Below are 23116 nucleotides of genomic sequence, written 5' to 3' on the forward strand. Positions count from 1 at the left end.
GTTATCAATGGAGCTCACGAAAAAAAAGTCTGCCGCCATGTGTCTGTAGATGACAACACGCAGAGTCCTTCAGTGAAGCTCAAAGGTTTCGGCGGAAGATAATCGAATTGGCGTTGGTACCTAGCTCCTTGCCGGACCACCTCTTCATCCTTTCACCGGCGCGTCTTCCAATCCAAGTCCCCCAACCTCACCCAAGAACTCCCCGTTTCTCTCTCCTCGAAGCAGCGCATCCACATCCACCGCACCGCTCGTCAGATACCTTGGACTGACTCCAACATTGACTCTCTGCGCCAACAAACTCCTCAGCTCCGCCTTCATCGCCTGCACCTCCCCCTTACTCATAGCCCCCGCCACCCTCTCCGCTTTCCTCCGTCCAGCACCACGTCCCCTCCTTCCAGGCGCATCCCCCTCAAACTCCTCGCTATCATAATCCACGCCCAAATCCTCCGCAGCTTCACGCATCCAATTATCCTCGCTCTTCTTCTGCTTCTTCGCGTTCTCCGTATCCGCGATCTTCTTCGCCAGCGTGGCTCGTGGCTTCAATTTCGATACGATCCGGCGATCGATGTCCAGGGAGCGGATGAAATACTTACTGTCGCTGCCGCCTCTCCTTGCATGGACTTTGGCGACGAGGCGGCGGACACCGGCGACTTCTTCGGGGGCGCATATTAGGATGCTGGAGCCGGAGTTCTCGGCTCGTGCTGTGCGGCCTGAGCGATGCACGTACATGTCCGCCGCTCGCGGGAGGTGATAGTGGATGACGAGTTGCACGCCTGGGATGTCGAGGCCGCGAGCTGCGACGTCGGTGGCCACGAGGATGGAGCCTGGTCTAGCGGTGAACTGTTCGACGGAGCGGAGGCGGGCTTTTTGCGGCATTTGGGAGTGGAGACCTAGCGCCGGAAGGTTGAGGTTCTGGAGGAAGGGCAAGAGGCGGCGGACGGCGGATATGGAGTTTGTGAAGATCAGGGTGCGGGTGTTGGGATAGTGTGTAAGTAGAGCGTAGAGATACAGATCCTGCGCGCTATCATTAGTATCGAAGGAGACATGGCCTGGGGACAAGTTCTGCGTCTCACCTTTTCCGTGCCGGCGCATTCCACTAGACCCTCTTTCAGTCCTTGAGCCATTTGTTCGACTGGATTGACGTCAATGAACTTCGGCTTGTCTTCCCGAAATCTAAGCTTCTTCAACAGATACTCCATCGACTCTCTCTTGTCCATGAGCTCGCCACCGAATTTGCCTTTGGCAGCAAGCTTCTGTTGCAGGCCTTTGTGGAACGTCGCGGAGAACACAAGCGTCTGCCTTTGTTGTTGCTCAGCCGACGAGTCTATATCGTCGTTTTCTATGTCCTCATCATCTTTATCAAGCACATTCAAGATCTCCTCAACCTCCTTGAAGTGCCCCTCGCTCAGTAGGCGATCAGCTTCGTCTACCACGAGGAACATGATCTTTTGAAGACGCTTGAGCAGGCCTTGCCCCTGACTGATGACTTCCCACAACCGCCCCGGTGTGCCAATGATAATATCCGCTTTTGAAAGCAAGCGTTGCTGTTTTTGTATAGACAGCCCTCCAGTAACAGTCGCTATTGAGGGCCCGTCAAAGCTACTATGGGAGCACAAGGCGGTCAAGTGCGCGGTGATTTGGTGCGCCAGTTCTCGTGTAGGCGAGAGGATAAGGGCCAGCGGTGCATGGGTATCTTCAGATGCCTGTGAAGCTTTCCGCCGACCTGTCTTACTCTCTAGGTAATGCTCTAGTATGGGTATTCCAAACGCCAGCGTCTTCCCCGAGCCGGTAGAAGCCTTCCCTATCACATCGTGGCCGTCTAATATCTCCGGAATGGCAGCCGATTGTATAGGTGTAGGCCGTGGAAATTTGAGCCTCGATAGTGACGATAGTGTGGCTTGTGATAATTCAAGCGAGTCCCATGCCGAAGTGTTCACATCGTCCTCCTGCACCTCGTCACCCAACCCAGCAAACGCATTACTGCCCCGATTACGAGGCTCTGAAGTGCCATTTGCTCGCTCTGCACCCTTTTTATGCTCCTTCTTTTTCTTCTGCTTCTTGTCCGCTCGCGCAGGTGCCGCTTTTGCTGGGACCTTCGGTTCCTGGGCCTGATCCTGATCATCGCTGCTAAACCCTTCCCACTCTTCGCCGTCGGACGGCTTATCAACAACTGGCTGCGGTTCCCTGGTATTACTATCTTTCTGTTGCCCCTCTGAGGCCTTGCGCTTCTTGGTGGATTTCGCCGTGCTCCGTTCCGCCGTCTTGAACGATACTCGGCCATCTGTTGCGCTCCGGACTACTTCCACGTCGTCGATCTCCTCTAGGCCGAAGAAACCTTCGTAGTTGTCTAAGCGATCCGGCAGGGCCACCTCATTCCATTCCAGATCGTCCAGTCGGACCTTGGAGCCGTTGGCTGCAGGTGCTGAGGTTTGCGGCGTGCTCCGGTAGTCAGCGTCGCCGCCTGCTATCTTCTGTCTCTTGCGAGCTTTCACAGCAGCATTCTTTGAAGCCAGCGGCCTCTTCCTCTCGATCGGCGTCATGTTGACGAGGCTCTCCAGGAGAATTTTTGAGCTCTGGACGTGGGGCGTAGATTTTGTTTAAAGGTTTCATGCGGAAATCCTCCAAGGCCTCGCGTAAAACTTCCCTCGCGCAAACAATTCACATGTGCGGGAAGTGCGCGCATCCAAACTTCGACTCACCGCAAGCCGGTCTTTATGTGTATACACCATGGGGAAATCTTCGAAAGACAAGCGGGACGCCTACTACCGTCTGGCAAAAGAGCAAGGCTGGCGCGCTCGCAGTGCGTTCAAGCTACTGCAACTGGACGAAGAGTTCAATCTATTTGAAGGCGTCACGCGTGTCGTCGATCTCTGTGCTGCACCCGGAAGTTGGAGTCAGGTTCTGTCTCGCATTTTGATCAAAGGCGAGAGCATCGGGCGTGCGGCATGGGACAGTAGGCAAGCGAAGGACCGACTCATCATCGATGGACCATCAATAGAAGACCCGCAGCAGCCTGATGGGGAGCCCATCAAAGAAGAATTGAAGCCAAGAGCAGGTGTCAAGATTGTGGCTATAGATTTGCAGCCGATGAGCCCATTAGAGGGTATCACAACGCTGAAAGCAGATATCACACATCCTTCGACCGTCCCGCTGCTGCTCAAAGCTCTGGATCCAGACACCTTCGATCCATCGATGACCTCAGCATCTCATCCAGTGGATCTGGTTATCTCCGACGGAGCTCCAGATGTTACCGGCCTACACGACCTAGATATCTACGTGCAGAGCCAGCTGCTCTGGGCAGCACTAAACCTCGCACTCTGCGTACTAAAGCCCGGCGGCAAGTTCGTCGCCAAGATCTTCCGAGGGAAAGACGTCGACCTGCTATACGCCCAGCTGCGACTGGTGTTCGAGAAGGTCCGGGTTGCAAAACCACGCAGCAGCCGCGCTAGCAGCATCGAGGCCTTCGTTGTATGCGAGGGCTTCTCCCCGCCCAATGGATTCAGAGCTAGCCTGGACAATCCACTCGGTGCAGGCACGAAGTTGCCTCCAAACCCGGAACTAAAGGTGGAGAAGACCAAGCCTTCCCGCCGCTTGCGGGAAGATGGGATCACAGAGCTCGAGCTTGGATCGGAGTCAGAAGGAGATGAGGAAAATGTCCGCTGGATCGCGCCATTTTTGGCGTGTGGAGATCTCTCTGCCTACGATGCTGATGCATCGTATCACCTTCCGAAGGACCGGCAGAGCCTTGACCCAGTACAACCACCCACGGCGCCGCCGTATAAGAGGGCGCTGGAGATGCGGAAGGCTGCCGGTGGAGCATACGGCAAGACCAGGAAGACTTGAGTTTTCCATCATTCCTTGTATGACGCGTCCTCTGGGCCTTGGCAACCTGTGGTTTGTCTAGGCCGTATCTAAGACAACCTGGAGGGGCGACTGTCTACCTCCGTAGGGATCGTTCAGGGCGTCGATTCTAGTAGACGGAGCACCATTCTGCTACTTCATGGCATAGAAGCAGCGATTGTGAGACTTAGCGGCCCCTGGCTCGCTATGCTTCAGACTCGGGTGCAGAACGAGTGATTAAGGACATCAGCGTCCGCGAAGTATATATCGAAGGTCATGGCTGGCAGATTAGTCCACCTCGGACATTGCGGACTGCACTTCGTACTTGATGCAAAGACTCTGAGGGGCCGAGCAGGAATACGGAACGCTTAGTAATCATAGATAGCGCTATGAGGAGCCCTGCTATGTGATGTGTGGGCCGCCTTCAAGCCGCGACCAGATTCAGCGCAAGAATCATCGAATGCGACGTTGGCGTAGTGCAGAGTAACATGCAAGCTTTAGATCTCATGAATGATTCATCTCCTTGGCCTGATCTGCCTAGACCTTACCCTCCCTTTTGCTCTTGTATCTGCGTATGCCACAGACATCATGGATACAAGCGCACCGGCTTGGCATGGTGTTGCAGATTCCGGATGATATGCCAAGACATGACAGCCGCAGTTGAACCGGTGAAGACCAACTTTCCGTCTGCCCTTGCCATCGCGAGAAGCTGTCAAGCACCTTGATAACGACCCTCTTCGCCTCGCCCATCTCCTCACAGCCTACCCATCGCAACTAGCGCGCACCCTTTGCGGCTTCCAGCACTGCCTTGCGCTTCAACTCCGATCGCCTCCCGTCGTTGCAGCAAACCCCCCTTCCGCACACCACAAGCTCTCCGCACACACAGGAAATGGATCATTCGCGAGACCCCTGCCCATGGGTGGCTCTGTCGGATTTCGGCGGCGCGTTCTGCATGGGAGTACGTGCTTCATCGCTCCATGCCGCCTGCGATTCCTACAGCAGCTGACATTTTCTCTAGGCAATAGGCGGCGCAGGTAAATCGTCATCAACAGAACAGCATCAGGAACACAAGGCTAATATAGGGGCAAAGTTTGGCATGGCGTAAAAGGTGCGTGACAGCTCAACGCAGCTGTCCTGGGTACTTTGCTAACTGGCCTGCAGGATTCAGGAATTCGCCCTACGGCGAGCGAAGAATTGGCGGTATGTAGCACCATGCCCTAAAACCCCCATCGACTATCATTCCACGCACCTCGGCAGGAAGGGCGAGCATCATGCCGCACCGGATTGCTTCCCTAACTGTTTCAATTCTCGAGCCGGCGGCTAATAATCTACCTACAGCCGTAACCGCTATCAAAGCCCGCGCACCAGTACTAGGTGGTAACTTCGGCGTACGTCCCAACTACAACCTGCAAAAATACCACCACATCCTCCCTCTTCCCTACGACGTCTTCAGACTCTGACACTCGCTAGGTATGGGGCGGTCTCTTCAGCACATTCGACTGCGCAGTCAAGGGTATACGGAAGAAGGAGGACCCGTGGAACGCGATCATCGCCGGCTTCTTCACCGGTGGTTCGCTAGCGGTGCGAGGCGGTGCTAGGGCTGTACGAAACGGTGCCATCGGATGTCGGTTTCCTCTTTCCCTACCTCGAAGAGAAGACAACGAAGCTTCAAGGTATTGCTAGGGATGAATAGCTGACCTCTTTGTAGGCGCAATCCTCCTCGCAGTCATCGAAGGCGTTGGCATCGGCTTCCAGCGCATGATGGCCGAGAACACCCGCTTGGATATGCCTCCTCCGCCCCCCCAACAATCGCAAGGCCAGGCAGCGATCGCCTAGATGCATGGTCCTCTCAACAAGCGGCAATCGGAGCTGTACGGACTGTTCGGCGGCGGGTAGAAATGTCCTTCTGAAGGTCTCATCGAAGTTGTCCACGGAAAGCGAGTTTCAGGGTTGGCATCGGGCTTTGGAGTACATCTATTTAGCGTTTCATACTCCACTCTTCTCCGCTAGGTTTTGTATGTATATGGTCGGGTGGAAGTGGGCTCACGGAAGGGCTTGATTAGGTAACGTCGGCTGCGTCTGAGAGATGCAAAATAGATGGGGGAGTATTGTACATAATAGCGGCGTACTGGGGCCAAGGTTGTACTCATTCAAAATCAAAAACGGTTAGAAGCAAACAGTGCTTCCACTCAACGCTCCACCAACACATAAACCGCTCGAATACTATGTCGAGTGGCCGTCATCACCTCGCATCCATCAGCCAAACGTAAGCGCCGTCCCAGCAATCCTTATCCACGCCTCAAGCGCCACGCTAAACAGCAATATCAACAAGAAACCTCGAATCACAGGTTTCCAATAACAACCATAAACCTCAGCCGCCCCTCCTTCCTCTTCCCCTGTCCCAACATCCCCTCCATCCCCTTGTCCCCCTCCCCGCCCGCGCCAGGTGTGCTCGGCGCCTCCGGGCCCTCGCCCACCCCAGGGCCCGCAAACGCGTCCTCCAGCATCAGCGTGCTGCTCTTCCAGCCCCAGCTCTGGCTGAAGTTGAACCTGTCCGGCGCGGACTCGTACACGGACAGCAGACGCCCGCCCTTTGAGGGCGAGTAGATCTTGAAGTAGGTCTTTATGGTCGGCCGGGCGTCGACGTAGGCGGGGAGGGTTTTCACGCTGCTCCGCGAGGATTTGTGCGGGAGGGTGGAGGAGGGCGACGGGTGAGGCTGGCCGCGGGGACGGTCGGAGCCGCCGCCGGTGTTCTCGTCGCCGGACCCGTCCTCGGCGTCCGAGTCCGAGAAGTTAGGGAAGTTGAGCATGCCGCTCGTGTTGCCTGCCGATGGTGCGCCTGTATTCACGTTCGACAGCCGCGCCGGCAGCGTGACGTCCGACGCCGAGGCTGCCCTTTGCTGGAAGCGCCGGCTCAGGAGGCTAGGCCTGGACGCCGAGCCCGCCGACCCCGTCGACACGAGCGTCGCGTCCGGGTCGCCGCCGCTGCCGGACGTGTCGTCCTCCGCGCCAAGTCCCGCATCCGTCTGCTCCGGCCTGACGCCCCTTCCACGCCTCCTCTCGCGCCGCTCGCTACGGAGCAGCATCTCGCGCTCGAGCAGCCCGATGCGCTCATCCACGGTGCCCTGAGCGAGGCCACCAGCGGAGCCAGCAATGACGTCTTCGGCCTCGCGCTCCTTGGCGCGGTGTAGGTAGACGCCTAGCTGGGGGTTCTTGGCCGAGCGGACTTTCTGGATGTAGATGTTCCAGAGGGAGCCGGCGTAGAAGACCGTGCGGGAGTAGACGCGCTTTTTCTCTTTGATAAGGCGGGGGTTCGGGAACTCGGCAGAGAAGCGGAAGGGCGGGAAGTGGGTGTAGGCGATGGGCTTAAGGGGAATAGTGGAGCCGCTGGAGGAGTTGGGGCGCGCGGTTGTCGAGGTGCGGGCCACGCCTGTGTCGGTGGTGGAGGGAGAGGTGCCGAAGTCCATCGCCCATTGCACGTCTTCGGGCTGTAGTGTGGCGGATAGACGGGAGGCGTGGCGTTGGAAGGCATTCGAGGTTGTGACGACTGGCTCGGCGGTGCCGCCCATGACGATGTTGCAATCGGTACTTGGGATCCAGAATTTGCGTGGCTTTCCGTTTGCGTCCCAACTGCCGGACTCCATGTCATCTTCCTCTTCCTCTGGTACCGTGTCCGCCATCTTCTGCTTGCCCTTTGCCGATTGCGGGCTACTAGCCTTCGCAGACTGGCTGCTGTCGCGGGCGTTCGTCGTCGTTGCAGGCTCTTCAGCGACTTTGCTAAGGCCTAGCTCCAAGTCGAGGTCACGGGCGTTCACAACCCTTTGTCGTAATTCGATTTGCTGCCACAGCGCATTCGTTATAACCGGTTCCGGCATTACAGGAAGTCCCAGGATGTCACGTGCCTGACGAATGTACTGTAGCTGCTCAAAATCGAGATGGACATAGTGGATGCCTTCATCCAGCAATACCAGCAACGGCTCGATCTCTGGGTGCGTGTAGAGAGCTAGCCAGCGATGATGGCTGTCCGGAGTCGCTAGACCGAAGCCCACGGCGTTTCTGCGGTACACCGTGTCAAACCTGACTGCCATGAGTCCCAGCATGTCTGGAACCCGGATCTTGCTCTTTTTGCCAGGCTCGATCAGCCCTGCTTCGACAGCCTTCTGTCTGAGGCGGCGGTCCAGAAGCCGTTTCGCAAGCACCCAGCGATCCCACTCGCTGTCGATGAAGAAGCCGTCACCACCTACGATCTCCCGGATGGTATCACCTGGTATGTCGTCCCAGTACTTCAGAGGCATTTCCCAGCCGTCTCGGCAGAGCATGGCTTTGGCCGAGGCAAGAATCCGCTCGCCGGCTCTGCCGTAGTAATTTGTTGTGACCAACTTGACGAGAGGCGACAAGGTCTGCGGGCTCATCTGACGCAGAATGGCATCAATACTCGAGTCAATGAGATCCTGCATTTCAAGCCAGCATCCAGTGGCAAACAATCCAATGGCCTCGGCGTCTTCCTCAGCAGCGATGTCACATCCGTACAGCCGCTTGATGGCAAGTTCGAATGCGTTCTGTGTGATGGTCGAGTCGATCTCCTCCGGATGCAGCGTGACCTCCTTCGCCTGACTTTCGAGCCATGGCTCGGACAAGGCTGTCGTGAAGAACGGTGCCCTGTCAAGCAGCAGCCGATGTAGCCTGTACTTGTGGTCGAACGCAATGACGGTGATGTCCGAATGACGACCAGCGAGCAGTCCGCGGGTGTAGAGGTGATCGGGGAGTGTAGCGCCTTCGGAGGCTAGTGCTACAGCAGGTTTAGTCTAAAGCCATCAACCGGTGTTGCGTGTGTCCTTACATCTTCTAGCTAATGAGCTAACGGCATAGTTGTGTGAAGACGTCCTTGATGGGTCTGGGGAGTTCAGAGAGGCCTGAGCAGCAAACAGTCGGCTAAGGGTGGTCAAGGTAGTGTGTTCTCTTCTTTCCAGTGACCTTCTTCCGTCACTTGGAGCATTTGGGTCATCCACATCTTTCTCAGCTCGTGAGATCGATGTAGTGTTGGCAGGTATGATCGAGGGCCGGTCATCGTCAAACCGAGCAGTCCGCCTGCTGTTGTTGGGAGAGGCGCTGGCACGGCCGGCTGTGGGACGTGATCCATCTGGAGGCGACACTGGCTGAGAAGCCGCTCTCCCTGCGTCTACCGTGAGCTGTGCAGAGGCCGACGGGCCGGACGAGAACAGAGATCCAGAGGCGGATGAGAACAGAGAAGGGCGAGAGGCGCCGCTGGGTGTGGGCGCCTGGCGATCATTACTCCACGATAAGGTTCGCGAAGACGGATCGAGGTTCAATGTTGAGGCGAGATAGTGCAGGTCGTCTGAATCCCCTTGCTGTTCCTCGTGTTGCTGGTTTAAATCCATCGTAAGAGAGTAACGCCGTTCAATACTCTCTTCCGAGCTCTTGGATCAAGACGGGCTGAATGCTTGAAAATCTTCGAATGTTGCTCCAGTGTACAGGCAGAAGTTTGCGGTGATTGCAAGGACGTCGTCAGGACAAAAGAGCTATGGAGTCAACGCTTGCAATCTTAGGTTGTATTACTGCTCGTGAAGGGCAAGGCATGCTTTAGCAACCCTCGGCGGCAGAGCAACCACGAAGCCAGCGGGCGTATGTGGTACTAGATCACGGTATAATGCTTGAATTTGTGAATCTCGAACCGGTGACAAACACCTTGTGTGGTCGAGAGTAGGGTATCCGGACAACAAGAGTAGACAGCCAGCTTTGTTAGACGGCGATAGGCAAGATAGAGGGGTGAGACAACATTTGGCCGCTGACGTCTGGTGTTTGATGCACGAGACCGCTCACCGCCAGGCGCAAACAGGAAACCGCCTGGAACGGCGGGCGGAGACAGCCCGAGTGGCCGCTCAGGTTCGCCGCAGGGTCCACCCGTTCGGCTGGCTCTCGGGGGGCATGTCAGTGTCATGCACCGAAGCTTGGCCTTTAACCACACCTCAAACCACACCTCTGCACAGTAAACCCCCCCCCCGCCAGCGTCACCGTCACCCCCTATTCTCGCCTGGCCAAATGGTCTCAATCTTTCAGACATTTCCGCTACTGCGGAGAGCAGCACCCAGACTATCCAAGGAGTTCTTCGTCTGCAGTGTCCGTCCCGCTTCAACACGCGCCTCCCAACCTGTATACAGATCCGTCCGCCAGACCCCCTTCCTCCAGGCCTTCAGATCTCAGACAACCCATGCACACAGACCGGGCACGTCAACAGCACTGGGCAGGGATGGCAGCTCCCCGCTGGGTGCATTGAGCGGAACAATTAGCTTGAAGAGCCCTGCGGCGAGGAAGGCCTTCTTCCCTGAGGCTAGCGACAAGGCAGTAGCATATTGGCTCTTTGGCAGCGCAGCAAGCGTCTTCGGCATTGTTGTCTTCGGCGGCCTCACGAGGCTCACAGAGTCTGGGTATGCGAGAGTCCTTCTTGGTAGCATCTCCTACTAACCGTATACCAGTCTCAGTATCACAGAATGGCGTCCCGTCACCGGCTCCCTCCCCCCCACCACGCCCGAAATGTGGAACTCCGAGTTTTCCAAATACCGCTCCTCCCCCGAATTCGCCCTCCTAAACCCCAACATGACCCTCTCCGAGTTCAAGAAAATCTACTGGATGGAGTGGACGCACCGGCTCTGGGGCCGCGTCATCGGCCTCACCTTCCTGATCCCGACCATCTACTTCATCGCACGCCGCCGTGTCTCCGCTCCCATGGCCCTCAAGCTGACCGGCATATGCGGCCTTATCGGCTTTCAGGGCGTTATCGGCTGGTGGATGGTCAAGAGCGGGCTGCGCGATGATCTCTTTGCGCCAGGGAGCCATCCGCGCGTGAGCCAATACCGCCTGGCCACCCACCTCGGCGCGGCCTTCCTCGTGTATTCCAGCATGCTCCTCTCCGGGCTCTCCATCCTGCGCGAGCGCGCGCTGCTCGCCGACCCCCAAGCCGGCCAAAAGCTGCTCGCAACCCTGCAGCACCCTAAACTCCGCCTCTTCCGCCGCTCCGTCGCCGGTCTGGCTGTGCTCGTCTTCACGACCGCCATGTCTGGCGCCCTCGTCGCGGGGCTCGACGCAGGCCTCATCTACAACGAGTTCCCGTACATGGGCCTCGGTCTCACGCCCCCGAAATCCGAGCTCTTCGACCCCTTCTACAGCCACGAGCCCGACCGGTCCGATCTGTGGTGGCGCAACATGACGGCGAACCCATCGCTCGTGCAGCTCGACCACCGCATCCTGGCCACCACGACTTTTACCGCCATCATGGCGCTGTGGGCGTATAGTCGCTTCTCACCCCGCGTCCGGGCGGCGCTGCCGCTGAACGCGAAGAAGGGGGTCAGGGGCGTCGTGCATTTGGCTTGGCTGCAGGTTACGCTGGGGATTAGCACGTTGCTTTATTTAGTGCCGACGTGGTTGGCGGCGGGCCATCAGGCGGGGAGTTTGGCGCTGTTGACGGGGGTGTTGGTGTTGGGGAGTAGAGTGTGGGTGCCGAGACGGATGACGAGGTTGTTGCAGAAACGGTTGGTGGTGGGGGAGAGTGCGCTCAGAGGTGGGAGTAGGAGGGGTGTGGGGTTGGGGGTTGGTGGTGCGGAGCAGAAGCGTGTGTGAGCGTTTGTTTCTGGGGGCTGGTGATGAGGTGAGTGTACGAAACCATTCTTATGATGCTATTAGTATGTTCATGTGTAGCATAGCGTGACGGTGCGGGTTATATCAATAGAGTAGTACGCCCGCGCCTGTCAGGTCCCTGGAGCATGTCCACTTGTGGTTTTGTAAGCTCTGAAGGAACAGTTCCCCAAAGGGCGCATAGGTTAGCTCCGTTGATGAGACTTGTAAGAAGAGTCTTTCAATTCTTTCCATTCTCTCAAGCGGCATCTTCGATCTATGACGGGCTAGCATTCTTTCAAGCTTTAGGATCAGGGCTGTTTATCTAGCACGCTCTTCACTTCGTGTCTATCTCGGTCTCTAGGTGTCATTGTCCATCCTGGATAAGCTGAGGTACCCTTCCAGCCTTAACATCACGTCCTTCTGGTGGCCACTCTGGTCTTTCAATAAATCTAACTCATTTATCTCATCAGTCTTGACATTGCCTTCAGACTGCTCAGCTCACCACCTTCTATCATATCTACATACAGCGTCCGACGCCTCTCACAACACCGCTATTCGGACTCTCTAAGTGAGAATTGCGGCGAGGCGTGTAACCTAACCGTTAGATAACGCGACCTAACCGCAAGGTAACATTCAGATTAGAGATCTTGACGGCCAGCTTTTGCGCGTCCCATCGGCGGTGCTCTTTTCCTGTTCACTAGGCTGTTCACTCGCCAGCCTCTCCCATTTAAACCCCTCCACCCGCCGTCCACCTCCCTTCAAGCTTCAACAACTTCAGCCTTCATTGGTTCGACGGCTTTGACGTACCACAGCCTCTTGCCTAATCATCCATCATCAACACATCTTGCTTAGACGTTGAGCTATCACAACGGTAAGTAAACTGAAAGAGCTAACTATTACTTAACTTCGTACTAAGCTCTTACACTCACGTATAGTAGAGACAGCTCCTATCATAGAACTAGATTCCAAGAGAGTGTGAGTTACTTCGCTTTACGTAAAGTTATCTACGGATAAGAGGAGAGAATTTTTATTAAATGTCACGCTTTACTAACCACCGTTCCGCCGCTAGCGAATCAGCACAATGCCAGTCCTTCGAAACCCCTACGAGGATCTATCGCCTGCGACGCAACAGACCATCGAACAAAGGCTCAACGCCATCCAAACACTCTGGAAGGTCCCGCTTGCCGAAGCCATCGGCGAAGACCTTAGACCCTCAGGCGCAGATCCGAGATCATGGGGTCGCGCGCTCCTAGAAGTCTTGCCGAAGCTAGCTGAGGAGACGCAAGGCGATGTGCCGCTAGTCAACGAGCTGCTCCGCGCCGAATACAACGGCCGACTACAAGGGACCGTGAAGCTCGCTCGTAAAACTACTACCCCCGATCACGGAATCAACGCTGGTGATGTGAGACGGGCAACTGCGGCTGCCAAAGAGCGCAAAGCTGCCAACAGCGCCAGCAAGGCCAGAGCTCGTAAGCGCGCCACCGCCTCTAAAGTGCGCGAAGCCGCCAGCGTCCCCAACAATATCGGGCTAGAGGAAGATGATGGTGACTATGTGCCACCACCACCACCAGTTCCTCGTCAGCGTCCCAGCCAGAATGCTCCCACGCCACGCATCCCTGTAGCGTCCATGACGCCCAGGAGAACAGCCTCACACGTTGACGAAGACTCACTTGTCTTGGGCCTACAGCGAGAGGCGGCTCGATTGAAGACTGAAGAAGCGAAAAGGAAGCGGGAGGAGGCTGAAGTCGAGCTTGAGATAGCTCGCGCAAAGTAAGAACTACTCCACATGCAGCGAAATTGCAAGAAGCTGACCGCAGGACAGAAGGCAGAGAAAATCATGAGACTGGACTATCAAGACCCGACGACAAGGCGCACGATGGGCGTTTGTCCCGTGACTCAGCTTGGGGCTTCCTGCATTGAGAGTCTGAAGGGGCCTCCGAGTCAGTGAGATGCGGCACTAACAGACTTGACACTTGGTGGATATTGGAGAAAGCATGCTTCTTTTGTCGTGCGTCAGCTACATCTGGACTTCTTCATGGTTTTTGCGTAAAAAGGTTTGGGGTTGCACTACTGAATGAAAGCGTTTTTTTGGAGAAGCACAGCTTTCTTCTGTTTGCTCCATGGGTCTATGGCCATTCCGAGTCACACCCTGGAATGGAGATTTTGCTGGAACTCGGCCAGAGAGCGTTGCGACCTTTCCACTATTTTATTCAGCGGGTCATTAACAGCCTCTTTGGTACGATCCTGCGTCGGTAATCCCTCTTACATGTGCTTCTCACCCTCTTAAAACTCTATAGGCGAAAGTCTTGTCGTCCAAGTCCCATTTCGCCGGTTAAGCAGCTATTCGACATGACAGCATCATTCTTTCAATACTGATAAGAGAGTGTGGGGCACGTGATATTATGCTGTGAACGTCCCTCTTATCACCGCAATTTCCACTCGCTAGCCGCACTGCAGTGTTCGAATCGATTTCAGTCAGATTCTTAACTCATGCTCATTAGTCTCTCCTGACACCATCAGCGCGTTTCATTCTAATTCGAGAACATCCGAATCAGTGACACCAAGAAAAGCAGTGGTAGAAGGTAGGTTGAAAGACGCTAACCAGGAATCTCTCCATACCTCACACATTCTCTACGCTGACAAGAAAGCAACGCGCTTTACTCTCGGTGCCCGCTACCATAGACCATCAAGCGCATTACCGAACAGCTACGAAGATGTATCGTCCAACGCCGTTCACTGCTCGAGATCCCAAACTCAAAAATTACGTCGAGACTAGAATCACCACCATAGAAACGCGCTGGCGCTCTAAGCTATCAGATGCCATCGCTTCAGATATGCAGCCCGATCCAGACCCCAGGAACTGGAGCCGCAGTATGCTCGACCAGCTTTGTCATCTATCCAAACTGACGTACTGCAATCTTCCCCGTGCTCAAGAGCTTCTCCGCGCTGAATTCAATCGTCGACGGGAGGGTGGGGTAGCGGGTGCTGTGCGCTACAAGAATGTAACCCAACTCATCGCTTCCGACATTCTCCGGGCGGTGGTAGCTTTAGAACTCGGTGATAACGACGAATCGTACGAAGAGCGGGACGCAACGCCTGAGGTCCCGCATGTGCCGACTACGCGCGCTCGGGCTGCTGCCATGAATACCGACGTTCAGGCAGCCACCGGGGGCTCAGCAACCGCCAGCAAAGCACACCCAACTATCGCCACGCCCGCAGAGACCGGCAACATGCCACGCAAGCAACCCATTCAGCATGGTCCCGAACCTCTTACATCAGCAAACCTTATGGCACATGATGGCACGGTCACGTTCAGCAACGAAGACCAAGAGATTATGGATCTGGAGGATGAACTCGCACGGCGCAAGACCGAAAAAGCGGAGTGCAGGGTAGAAGAAGCGGAGCGCAAGGTAGAAGTAGCTAAGCGTAGGCTGGAGGAAGCTGAGCTCAAGCTTGCCCATGCACGACAGAGGTAGGGATGCTTTCTACGCAATGAAAGGTAATCTACATGCAGCTGCTGACCATAAGATAGGTATGGCAGAAAGCGCGCCCGAACACTCGCCGCGACTGAAGTTGTGGACCTCGGTAGTGAGCCCGACGATGAGCATAGGATGGATGTCGGCAGGAACGTCCGTATTAGATACTAAGGGTATTGGATGGAAGAAGTTGGACGCATGTTGTGACTCGGCGAAAGAGCGGTCTGTACTTTGCTCTCCTATGCATGGATGATGCCTAGCCTCTCTGAGAGTGTTTGCGAGTCTTTGCATGAATAAAAGTTTCAGAAAGCGGTTGTGGCTGTACAGCCAAGTGGAGATTGTTGTAAGCATGAGTTTCTCTTCTGATTTCCGGTAAAGGCGTTTCCATGTTTAACAAAATCCTACACTACTCGTTTCACGTCATCACATGCTGTCTGATCTCTGTTGTCCGTCTCAGTCGACAGACTAATTTACCGCGATTGGAGGCTAACGGTCGGTATCCGTTTGCATTGCTGCACTCGCCCTAGTATCAGGTGCACGGACCGGCAGCTCGTTGTTTGTCTATGAAGCTTCCCCCAACCACCTAGTCTCTGTCATCTGCCGCACACTACGACTACTATCACTACACCAAAACTCGTGAAAGTACATACGCCGACTATCCTGGAGCCCAACGGCACTCGCTAGCAAGCAACTCGTCGGTATCTACCTAGATGAACTTAGTGGGTTTTGATGCTACACGACCGGTGAATTCAATCTACTGAACCGGGTTGTCATTCTAACAGACGACACTAACTTACAATAGCATGAATAGCCTTCGGATAAAACCGGACTCTAGAAGACGGTAAGCTTCTTCGCTAAACATGAACTTCTATGCTGATAGGAAAAGTGGCTATCTTACACATTGCGTTTTTGCCGTCAGCCTGTCGGCGACTGTCCCTTTCTCGTCATCCCGCCACTATGCCAGACCGCAAGAAGTTTGACAAGCTGGCGAACGCAAGTCAGAGGGAGATTGCAAGGAAGATTGGAGTCGTGGAGAGCTACTGGGAGGTCAAGCTGGCTCAAGCAATCGATGAAGATATCAGGCCGCAAGACGCAGACCCAAGAGAGTGGGGTCGCGGCCTACACGACGCGCTACCTCAACTAGCCCAAGTGACGATTGGCAATGCATCTCTGGCGAACGCCTTCCTCCGCGTCGAGGTCAACCGCCGACTTCAAGGTTTGGTGCGCCATGCTTACAGCGACAGCCTCAGCATCGTTGCTGGAGACGTCAAGCGAGCTGCTCAAGCTGTCACTGACGCTGCAAGAGCCACCAACATCACTCAAGCAACCACTCACATTCCCGAAGCTGCCGATGCTGCCGACGATGATGACGATAGTGGACACTATTCGCCGTCGCCTAGCACAACCGGCTCTGCTTCTCATGCGCGGATGTCCGTCACCCGCTTCCGGGCCGCAGCGGCCAGCGCAACCCAAGCAGTGCCGGTTAAACGTTCGGAGGCTATCGCTGAAGCTCAGCGTGTCCTCACCGCGACAACAGAGAGCCTCGACGGTCTTCATCGGCAAGACCTTCAACAACCACTCCAGCAACCCTTCCAACAGGCCTGTCAGCACGTTCCTGAACACCATACGCCGACAACTCCCGCAGGCCATGTGGTGGATCTAACAGTGGACCCACAACAGCAACTTCCCCAACATTCTTTCCAGCACATCTCCGAGCGACATGCCCCAACGATTCCCGCCGTGCAGAAAACGGAGAGCGCAGATGACTTCCGCCCGCAAGCCTTTCAGCAAACTGCTCAGCATGCCCCTGGTTACCCTGTGCCAGCATCCCCCGCAGCGTTCACTGTAGCCCAGGCTGACATTGAAATGGCTGACGTCAGTGAGATGGACATCATGAGGCTAGAGTACGAACTCAAGCAGCACCAGATTGAAGCAACGAAGCTAAAGCTTGCTATGCTGCGCGCAAGGTAAAAACTATTTCAACCGCAGCTAGGAGTTTCACTATTTGCGACATGCTAACGGCAGTACAGGAAGCAAGGACAATCGTAAGATCGCTAAGAAGGAACGTCACAGCGGGGGTTTTCGGGGATACTAGGCTCAGGTTTGCTTGCTTTGGCACGGATGGCGTGTGGGAAGGACTGGTAGTTGATGAATTGGGAATGGTGGGAAACTTGAAAGCAATCCTTTTCCCTAGTGCATGAAGTGTGTCTAGAAGCTGGAGGAAATTATATGAGCAAGGTCTCGAAGCGCGATTGGAGGGGTTGGGACAATCGTTTTAAGGACTTACGACTTGGAACTCACTCTCGGCAATTATGGAAATCTGGCGGGAAGCATTGGCAGCATGGTTGCTCTTGTGTTAGTGGCGAGTCTGCAATTTATTCACGTGATATCGAAATGCGAATCAATCTCTTATTTCCACAAATCCGCTCGACGTCCTTCAATCTGCATCCTCACGCACCATCTTCTTGTGAGGAGATAATCCTTGCACCCACGCGGACATTTGCTTCCCAATTCTTCTCTTAACCTCACGCAAGTCGACTAAGAAAGACGCGTTTCGTTCTAGATCCTCGAACCGACTGCAGTGGCAGCGAATGCGGAAGACGCAGTGGAAGCTTGAACGTCAAGACAGATCGCCACTCTAGTTATGGCCTCCAATTTGAGCGCCGTCGTGAGCCGTCACTCAATCTTTCAACCAGCAACCATAACCAAATTTGTGGACATGGACTCTGAGAGCCAGCGGTATTTTGAGGAAGATGTCGCATCCATAGAGCAACACTGGGGTTGTCGCCTGATCGATGTTATCGAGGAGAGATTCAGGCCCGACCAGGATCCACGGAACTGGGGCTTCAAGATCATTGAGCTATTCGAACGACTGGCCAAAGAAACAACGGGTGATTTGCGCCGCGCTCAGACGCTTATCCGCACCGAATATGACGAAAGATGGGGGCGCAGGGTTCGAACAGCTGCTAGAGACACGCCGCATCTCATCGAAACTGACCTCGAGCGTGCCATTGAGGTTGCAAAACGGGCTAATCGGTCCCGAGCACGCAAACCGCAGCTTGCTGCCTCTGCTCGCATACAGAAGACGGTCAAACGCCCCCGGACTGCGGCTGCGACTCCTCTCACGAAAGCAGACACGGACAAACCTTCCGTGGACTTGGGTGAACACCTAGCTGTAGCAGCTGCTCAGCTCGACCGCTCAAACGCTTCGCCCCAGCAACAAAGTCAATTCATCCCTCAACACCGTAGACTAGCTACAAACACTGTACAGCCTGAGCCGCCAGGTGACACTCCTTCCCTCATCTCCACGCCAGCAGTGCACGCAGAGGCTGCAGAAACCGGTGTTTCAAACGGAGCAACCGCTTCCCACCAGACGCCCACCGTCACACCTCCAGAAGCGTCTAGAGACGTACAACCTGCCAACGCCGCTCCAACCAACGGCTTGGAGGTGGGTCAACATCACAGCCAAGCCGTCCACAGACGCAGTGGACCGATTGCTGCAGTGCACCATCACCCGAGTTCGCGCCACGAAGAGGACGTCGCGATCCTAGAGCTTCGACGTGAACTCGCTAAGCGCAGGACGAATATCGCTAAGCGGAAGACGGAGGTTGCGGAGCGTGAGGCCGACGAAGCTGAGCTAGATCTGGCCATTGCTCAAAGGTGCGGCGATTTTCTGATGCAAGAGCAGTCTGAGCAGATGGTTTGCGGAGAAAGGAACTGGCTGGAACGTAGACGCCGCGCAGGAAGTAGAAGGCGCGTTGGAGTGGAGGATGGGACAGAAGTGATTGATCTCGGCGAGGAATCAGATGGTGTTGAATAAGGGGATATCTCCTATAAGTTCATGGATCATAGCGGACTTCCTTGAGGGAGTGGAAGTTGCGATTAAGGTGGCGTACCAAGGAGTGGCTGTCAGGTGCAGTGTCTCGGTCTCTGATACGTTCCCTGGAAATGATCTCAAGAGGTGGTGGCGGCTATTCTAGTCGCAGTATGGCTATCGCGGGAGGTGTACACGTACCAAATACAGAAGTTCTATCTCAACCGAATTGACATTTATCTAAAGATGCCGACTGAAAGTCACATGACACTAAATCTAGGCACGTGACAATCTTCGTTAAACCACCCTCTTCGGTGATCAACTCGTAGCACACTCCGTAATACTTCACTCGCTCGCTCAATCTAGTGTTGGCACGGCGTCTTGTTGACCACTCCGTGTGCAAATCCGGGAACCCACCGGCGACAAGACAGATCAAAGCACTAAGTACATGACATCTCCAGACTTCCTGCTCAGCCCGATCAAAATTCTTTCATTCAACATAGAGTTTAAATCCATGTGAGGTCTTCATGCCTGAGATCTACTGACCCGTTTCACTCTACTCTTTCGATGAAACACTCTAACATTGTAGGAGTCACCATCACTTCTAGTCACTAGAGTTCGTCTTTCTCATTGTCACCTTCAACACTACAACCTTGTTTCAAGCAGTTCATCCTTCTCGCAGCCAGCGATCATGAGAATGAAAGATTCTGTTCCGGTGCCATTCGTCCACCTACCTGAGAAGAGTCAAGGCTGTGTTGTGGACAAGATTGCGTCCATAGAGAAGCATTGGGCCTCCAAGCTCCCAGAAGCAATTGCTCCAGATCTTCGACCTGCGAAAGACCCGAAGGACTGGGGTTATAGGTTCATACACAGTCTCCATGTCCTAGCCAAAGCAACCACCGGGGATTTATCCCGTGCTCAAACTCTTCTGCGTAAGAAATACCTCGACCGACAGCAGGAAAAGGGCAGGCACATTCGGCGCACGACCTACCTTATCAGGATCGATATCGAACGCGCTATGGGAGCTGTCCGGTTGTCCCGCTTTGATGCACGCAAAATGCAAGCTGGTTTGTCTTCTCTTGTACCGTTGAAGGGACAGGGAAAGCAGCCGGGACAACGCTACGGGACTACGAAGATCGCAGTGGTTGACAGCGGAAACCCTCCTCACGGAGCAAACAGAAGCACAGTTGTGAAGGCCTCAGCATCACAACCTACCCCCGCCGCTCACACCCATAATCCGGAGCTTTCACCACAGGGAACCACCCAAGACGGTCCTGCACTACTACCACCAGCTCCAGCGCCGGACTCGAGTTTACCTTCTAGTGAGGACCTAGAGCTTCTCAAAGTTAAGCTCAAGCTTGCACAACGTAGGCGCGAAGAGGCTGAGATTGAATTCGCAATTGCCGGGATTGCTCAGAGGTCAGTCATGCACGTTGCGTACCATGATGAACACAACGCATCTGGGATGCTAATGGGAGAATAGGGCTCGCTCAAGGCGAACACAGCGTGGCAGCACCTCGACGGAGATCGTAGGTCTTGGTAGCGCGCTCGAATGAAGCATGATTTTCTGACGGAAGTCGACTCATGGGATCTTATCAAGACCGTAGCGGAAGCTGGAGTGGTGCTATAGTGGCCGAACTTGAAGGATCGGAGGAACTAAAGCCTATACTGGTGGTATTTCCGGTGGTTGGGATCCGCGGATATCTGCTGGACCGTTCTTGGGGGTGGATCTTCTCAAATCCCTTGTTTCTGCTTTGAGAACAAACCAATCCAGGCTCTTGCTCCCTTATTGAATCTAACGATTTTACAATTTACTGAAGTGTGACCACAGCTGAGCATACGGAACAGCAGACTGTGACCGGAACAAGGCACCATCCCTGAAGATACTTTGGCTGGTGAATACTAGCAAGAAACACACAAATACGCTAACGGGTATAGTGAATAATCATCACACAGCGCCCAAAACCAACACCGCGTTCGAACCAACACCACGCCAAATCCCACTCACGCACCCCCATTTACACGCCCGGCTTCTCCTGCACACGCTGCTCGAGCACATCAAACTGCACCTCCTTCAAAATCCCCACCTGGCTCCCCGCCGTACTCCCAATACTCGCCGCCTCGCCCCTCCTGGCCGCCACACACGTCGTGCAGACGGGCTCGTCCTTGCTCTTCAGCCCAATCTTTCCAGATAGCGAGTTCAACTTCCCGGATGAAGTGCTCTTCATCTTGAAGCTCTCGACGGGCGTCTCCCTTGACCGCGACATGATCGTTGCGCCCAGCGCCACGCCCGTGGTTGTGAATTTGTTGGCGACGCGCATGAGCACGGGGACGGAGGCGGAGACGAGGGCGAAGGCTACCCAGAGCTCTTCGCCCACGAGCGTGGGGACTATGTCGATGTTGGGGCGGCCGGAGTGCAGGAAGGTGAGGTAGGCGGAGAGGTGCATCCAGGCGGGGATCCAGACTCTGTGGTGTGTCAGTCTTTTTGGGGGGAGTTATGATTGCGATGACAAGGTACGTACATCAGTCTGAAGGAAAAGATGGTCACAACCCAGATCTTTGTCTTCATTGTCGACCTGGACAATCGAGATGGCCGTTGCTACCTGGAGGACAGGCACGAATTCGAGGATGGCTTCGAAGAGCGTGAAGACGATCCAGCGAGCCGGCTGCAGACATGGTCAGCGTCTTCCCGGAAAGGCTGTTTGTCAAGGGGGTGCAGTGAGGGTCGGGTGCGGTACTGATGGGAAGCGGGAGAACGGCCAGTTTTCAGGGGGGTTAGATTTGAAGTCTATTCCGACACCGACTCAGAACAAGAGATGACGCACGTTGTTGGGGCAAGCAGTTTCCTCTCCTGGATTGAGAATCTGGCCTGGCGAGCAGCCCGCTGAAATGATGAGGGGCCCTGCGAATGTTTGACAAGAAATCAAAGCAAGTATCGCCCAGAACCACGGTTTCATTGCACGTATGTTTGTGCTGAAAAGAGTTTGGACAAGAAAAGCCGTAGATATTTTGGCTAGGTTCAGGATTATGGCGAGCAGTATACGGCTCGCGAACACCAACTGTAGGCAACGGGTTATTATCGAGTGCAAACGAGTTTTGGTTGCGGTTGCAGCTTACCTTTGATGCGTTGATTTCCTCATCGTCGCTGGTCACTCTTTCAGATTTTCCCACCGAGTTGAGCAGCGAGAAGAGTATGATGGTCCAGTAGACGATGTAGAGGAGCTGCCAAGGATGCCAATCAGCAAAGTCGCTTGAATAAAAGAGAGTTTGGGCCTACTTACATGCGCAAGCAGTAGAACACCATCGCCTATGCCAGCCTGCGTCCGCTTGACGCTCACTCTCACGATGGCTGCAAGTGTGACAAACACTACTGTAAAGACATGTGTAAACCAGAGCCACGGCTGGTGGTTGTCTGGTGTGAGGGCAGTCAAGCGATTGTCAGAGGAAGAAGACATGATTACTGCAGTAGCAAAAGCTGCTGGTGGGTGGATCAAAACGTAATAGAGACGCTCGCAGAAACGACGGCGACAAAAGATCGACAGCGGAGAGCGTTAAAGCACAACTGAGACGATATTCAAATCCTCGAACCGTTATCTTCGTAGGATCATTAGGTTAAAGTGGGAGGCGTTCCTGTGCCTGAGCGTGCTTGTGCTTCATCGCCTCCGACCTGCATCAAGCCCACGCCGCACACGGTTGCACATGGGGTCTGAGGAACCCCAGCATCGCACATCGACGGCCTTATTCTGCAGCTCTGCAGCATGGGGGATACGGCAGAGTGAGGTTCACATCTTGGGCGTGCCAGAGTGTCGGAGTGTTCTTGGATCTGCCAAGCTGCTAGGTATGTAGACGAGGTTGTTAGGGCTTAAGAGACGGGGGGAACGCGGCCGAAGCGGGGCGCCTTGGGCCTGCACACCAAGGTTCGCCGGCGGGACGGGAAGCGGAAAGGGGCTCGTGGCTGATCTTGGATTGCGGAGAAGAGCGAATGGCGGAAGACGCCGCAAACGAGCCGATGCGGAGCGGGTGTGCTCGCTTCAGCCTGTTCTTGTGCTTTGGGAATCATCCTTATCAGTACCGTTGCTTAGCGTGTGAGGGCTGCAAGCCCAGGCCAAGGACAACAGTGCTTGTGCAGTGCTTTTGCAGTGCTCGTGGGGCCCCGAGAGGCCTGCAGAGCCTGAAAGGATCGTGAGTGGCCTGATTTTGCCATCTATTGCTACCGAGTGTGATGGCAGAGCTTGCATGCACAAGCTGCCACCCGCAGTGTAATTTCACCAATGTCCCGATGTGCAGACAGCCTGCATCGAGGCGGATTTCCGAGAATCTTGGAGCCCACCTCCTGGAGAGCTCCATTTGAGAA

At 55.0% G+C, this 23116-nt stretch overlaps 9 protein-coding genes across 9 annotated transcripts; 6 read left to right on the forward strand and 3 right to left on the reverse strand.

Moving 5' to 3' along the window:
- Nucleotides 1-144: 144 nt before the first annotated feature.
- Nucleotides 145-2540, reverse strand: W97_07266 (uncharacterized protein; the record flags this gene model as incomplete). Its single annotated transcript, XM_007785245.1, has 2 exons — nucleotides 145-1014; nucleotides 1074-2540. The coding sequence occupies 2 exons, from the start codon at nucleotides 2538-2540 to the stop codon at nucleotides 145-147; spliced, it is 2337 nt and encodes a 778-aa protein (XP_007783435.1).
- Nucleotides 2541-2727: 187 nt separating this feature from the next.
- W97_07267 (cell division protein methyltransferase FtsJ) lies at nucleotides 2728-3843 on the forward strand (the record flags this gene model as incomplete). The annotated part of the gene is made up of 1 exon (XM_007785246.1): nucleotides 2728-3843. One exon carries the CDS (start codon nucleotides 2728-2730, stop codon nucleotides 3841-3843), a length of 1116 nt encoding a protein of 371 aa, XP_007783436.1.
- Nucleotides 3844-5111: 1268 nt separating this feature from the next.
- Nucleotides 5112-5676, forward strand: W97_07268 (uncharacterized protein; the record flags this gene model as incomplete). Its single annotated transcript, XM_007785247.1, has 3 exons — nucleotides 5112-5228; nucleotides 5311-5464; nucleotides 5549-5676. The coding sequence occupies 3 exons, from the start codon at nucleotides 5112-5114 to the stop codon at nucleotides 5674-5676; spliced, it is 399 nt and encodes a 132-aa protein (XP_007783437.1).
- Nucleotides 5677-6182: 506 nt separating this feature from the next.
- On the reverse strand, nucleotides 6183-9239 carry W97_07269 (uncharacterized protein; the record flags this gene model as incomplete). Its single annotated transcript, XM_007785248.1, has 4 exons — nucleotides 6183-6291; nucleotides 6334-6510; nucleotides 6550-8623; nucleotides 8681-9239. The coding sequence occupies 4 exons, from the start codon at nucleotides 9237-9239 to the stop codon at nucleotides 6183-6185; spliced, it is 2919 nt and encodes a 972-aa protein (XP_007783438.1).
- A 661-nt stretch (nucleotides 9240-9900) lies between these two features.
- W97_07270 (cytochrome c oxidase subunit XV assembly protein) lies at nucleotides 9901-11475 on the forward strand (the record flags this gene model as incomplete). Its single annotated transcript, XM_007785249.1, has 2 exons — nucleotides 9901-10286; nucleotides 10335-11475. The coding sequence occupies 2 exons, from the start codon at nucleotides 9901-9903 to the stop codon at nucleotides 11473-11475; spliced, it is 1527 nt and encodes a 508-aa protein (XP_007783439.1).
- Nucleotides 11476-12553: 1078 nt separating this feature from the next.
- Nucleotides 12554-13246, forward strand: W97_07271 (uncharacterized protein; the record flags this gene model as incomplete). The annotated part of the gene is made up of 1 exon (XM_007785250.1): nucleotides 12554-13246. The coding sequence occupies one exon, from the start codon at nucleotides 12554-12556 to the stop codon at nucleotides 13244-13246; it is 693 nt and encodes a 230-aa protein (XP_007783440.1).
- A 1060-nt stretch (nucleotides 13247-14306) lies between these two features.
- On the forward strand, nucleotides 14307-15119 carry W97_07272 (uncharacterized protein; the record flags this gene model as incomplete). The annotated part of the gene is made up of 2 exons (XM_007785251.1): nucleotides 14307-14944; nucleotides 15005-15119. The coding sequence occupies 2 exons, from the start codon at nucleotides 14307-14309 to the stop codon at nucleotides 15117-15119; spliced, it is 753 nt and encodes a 250-aa protein (XP_007783441.1).
- Nucleotides 15120-15905: 786 nt separating this feature from the next.
- Nucleotides 15906-16919, forward strand: W97_07273 (uncharacterized protein; the record flags this gene model as incomplete). Its single annotated transcript, XM_007785252.1, has 1 exon — nucleotides 15906-16919. The coding sequence occupies one exon, from the start codon at nucleotides 15906-15908 to the stop codon at nucleotides 16917-16919; it is 1014 nt and encodes a 337-aa protein (XP_007783442.1).
- A 3861-nt stretch (nucleotides 16920-20780) lies between these two features.
- Nucleotides 20781-22217, reverse strand: W97_07274 (uncharacterized protein; the record flags this gene model as incomplete). The annotated part of the gene is made up of 4 exons (XM_007785253.1): nucleotides 20781-21226; nucleotides 21281-21428; nucleotides 21880-21984; nucleotides 22044-22217. The coding sequence occupies 4 exons, from the start codon at nucleotides 22215-22217 to the stop codon at nucleotides 20781-20783; spliced, it is 873 nt and encodes a 290-aa protein (XP_007783443.1).
- Nucleotides 22218-23116: the final 899 nt, after the last annotated feature.

The sequence above is a fragment of the Coniosporium apollinis genome (genome assembly GCF_000281105.1).
Source record: "Coniosporium apollinis CBS 100218 chromosome Unknown supercont1.40, whole genome shotgun sequence".
Classification (NCBI taxonomy): Eukaryota; Fungi; Ascomycota; class Dothideomycetes; genus Coniosporium; species Coniosporium apollinis.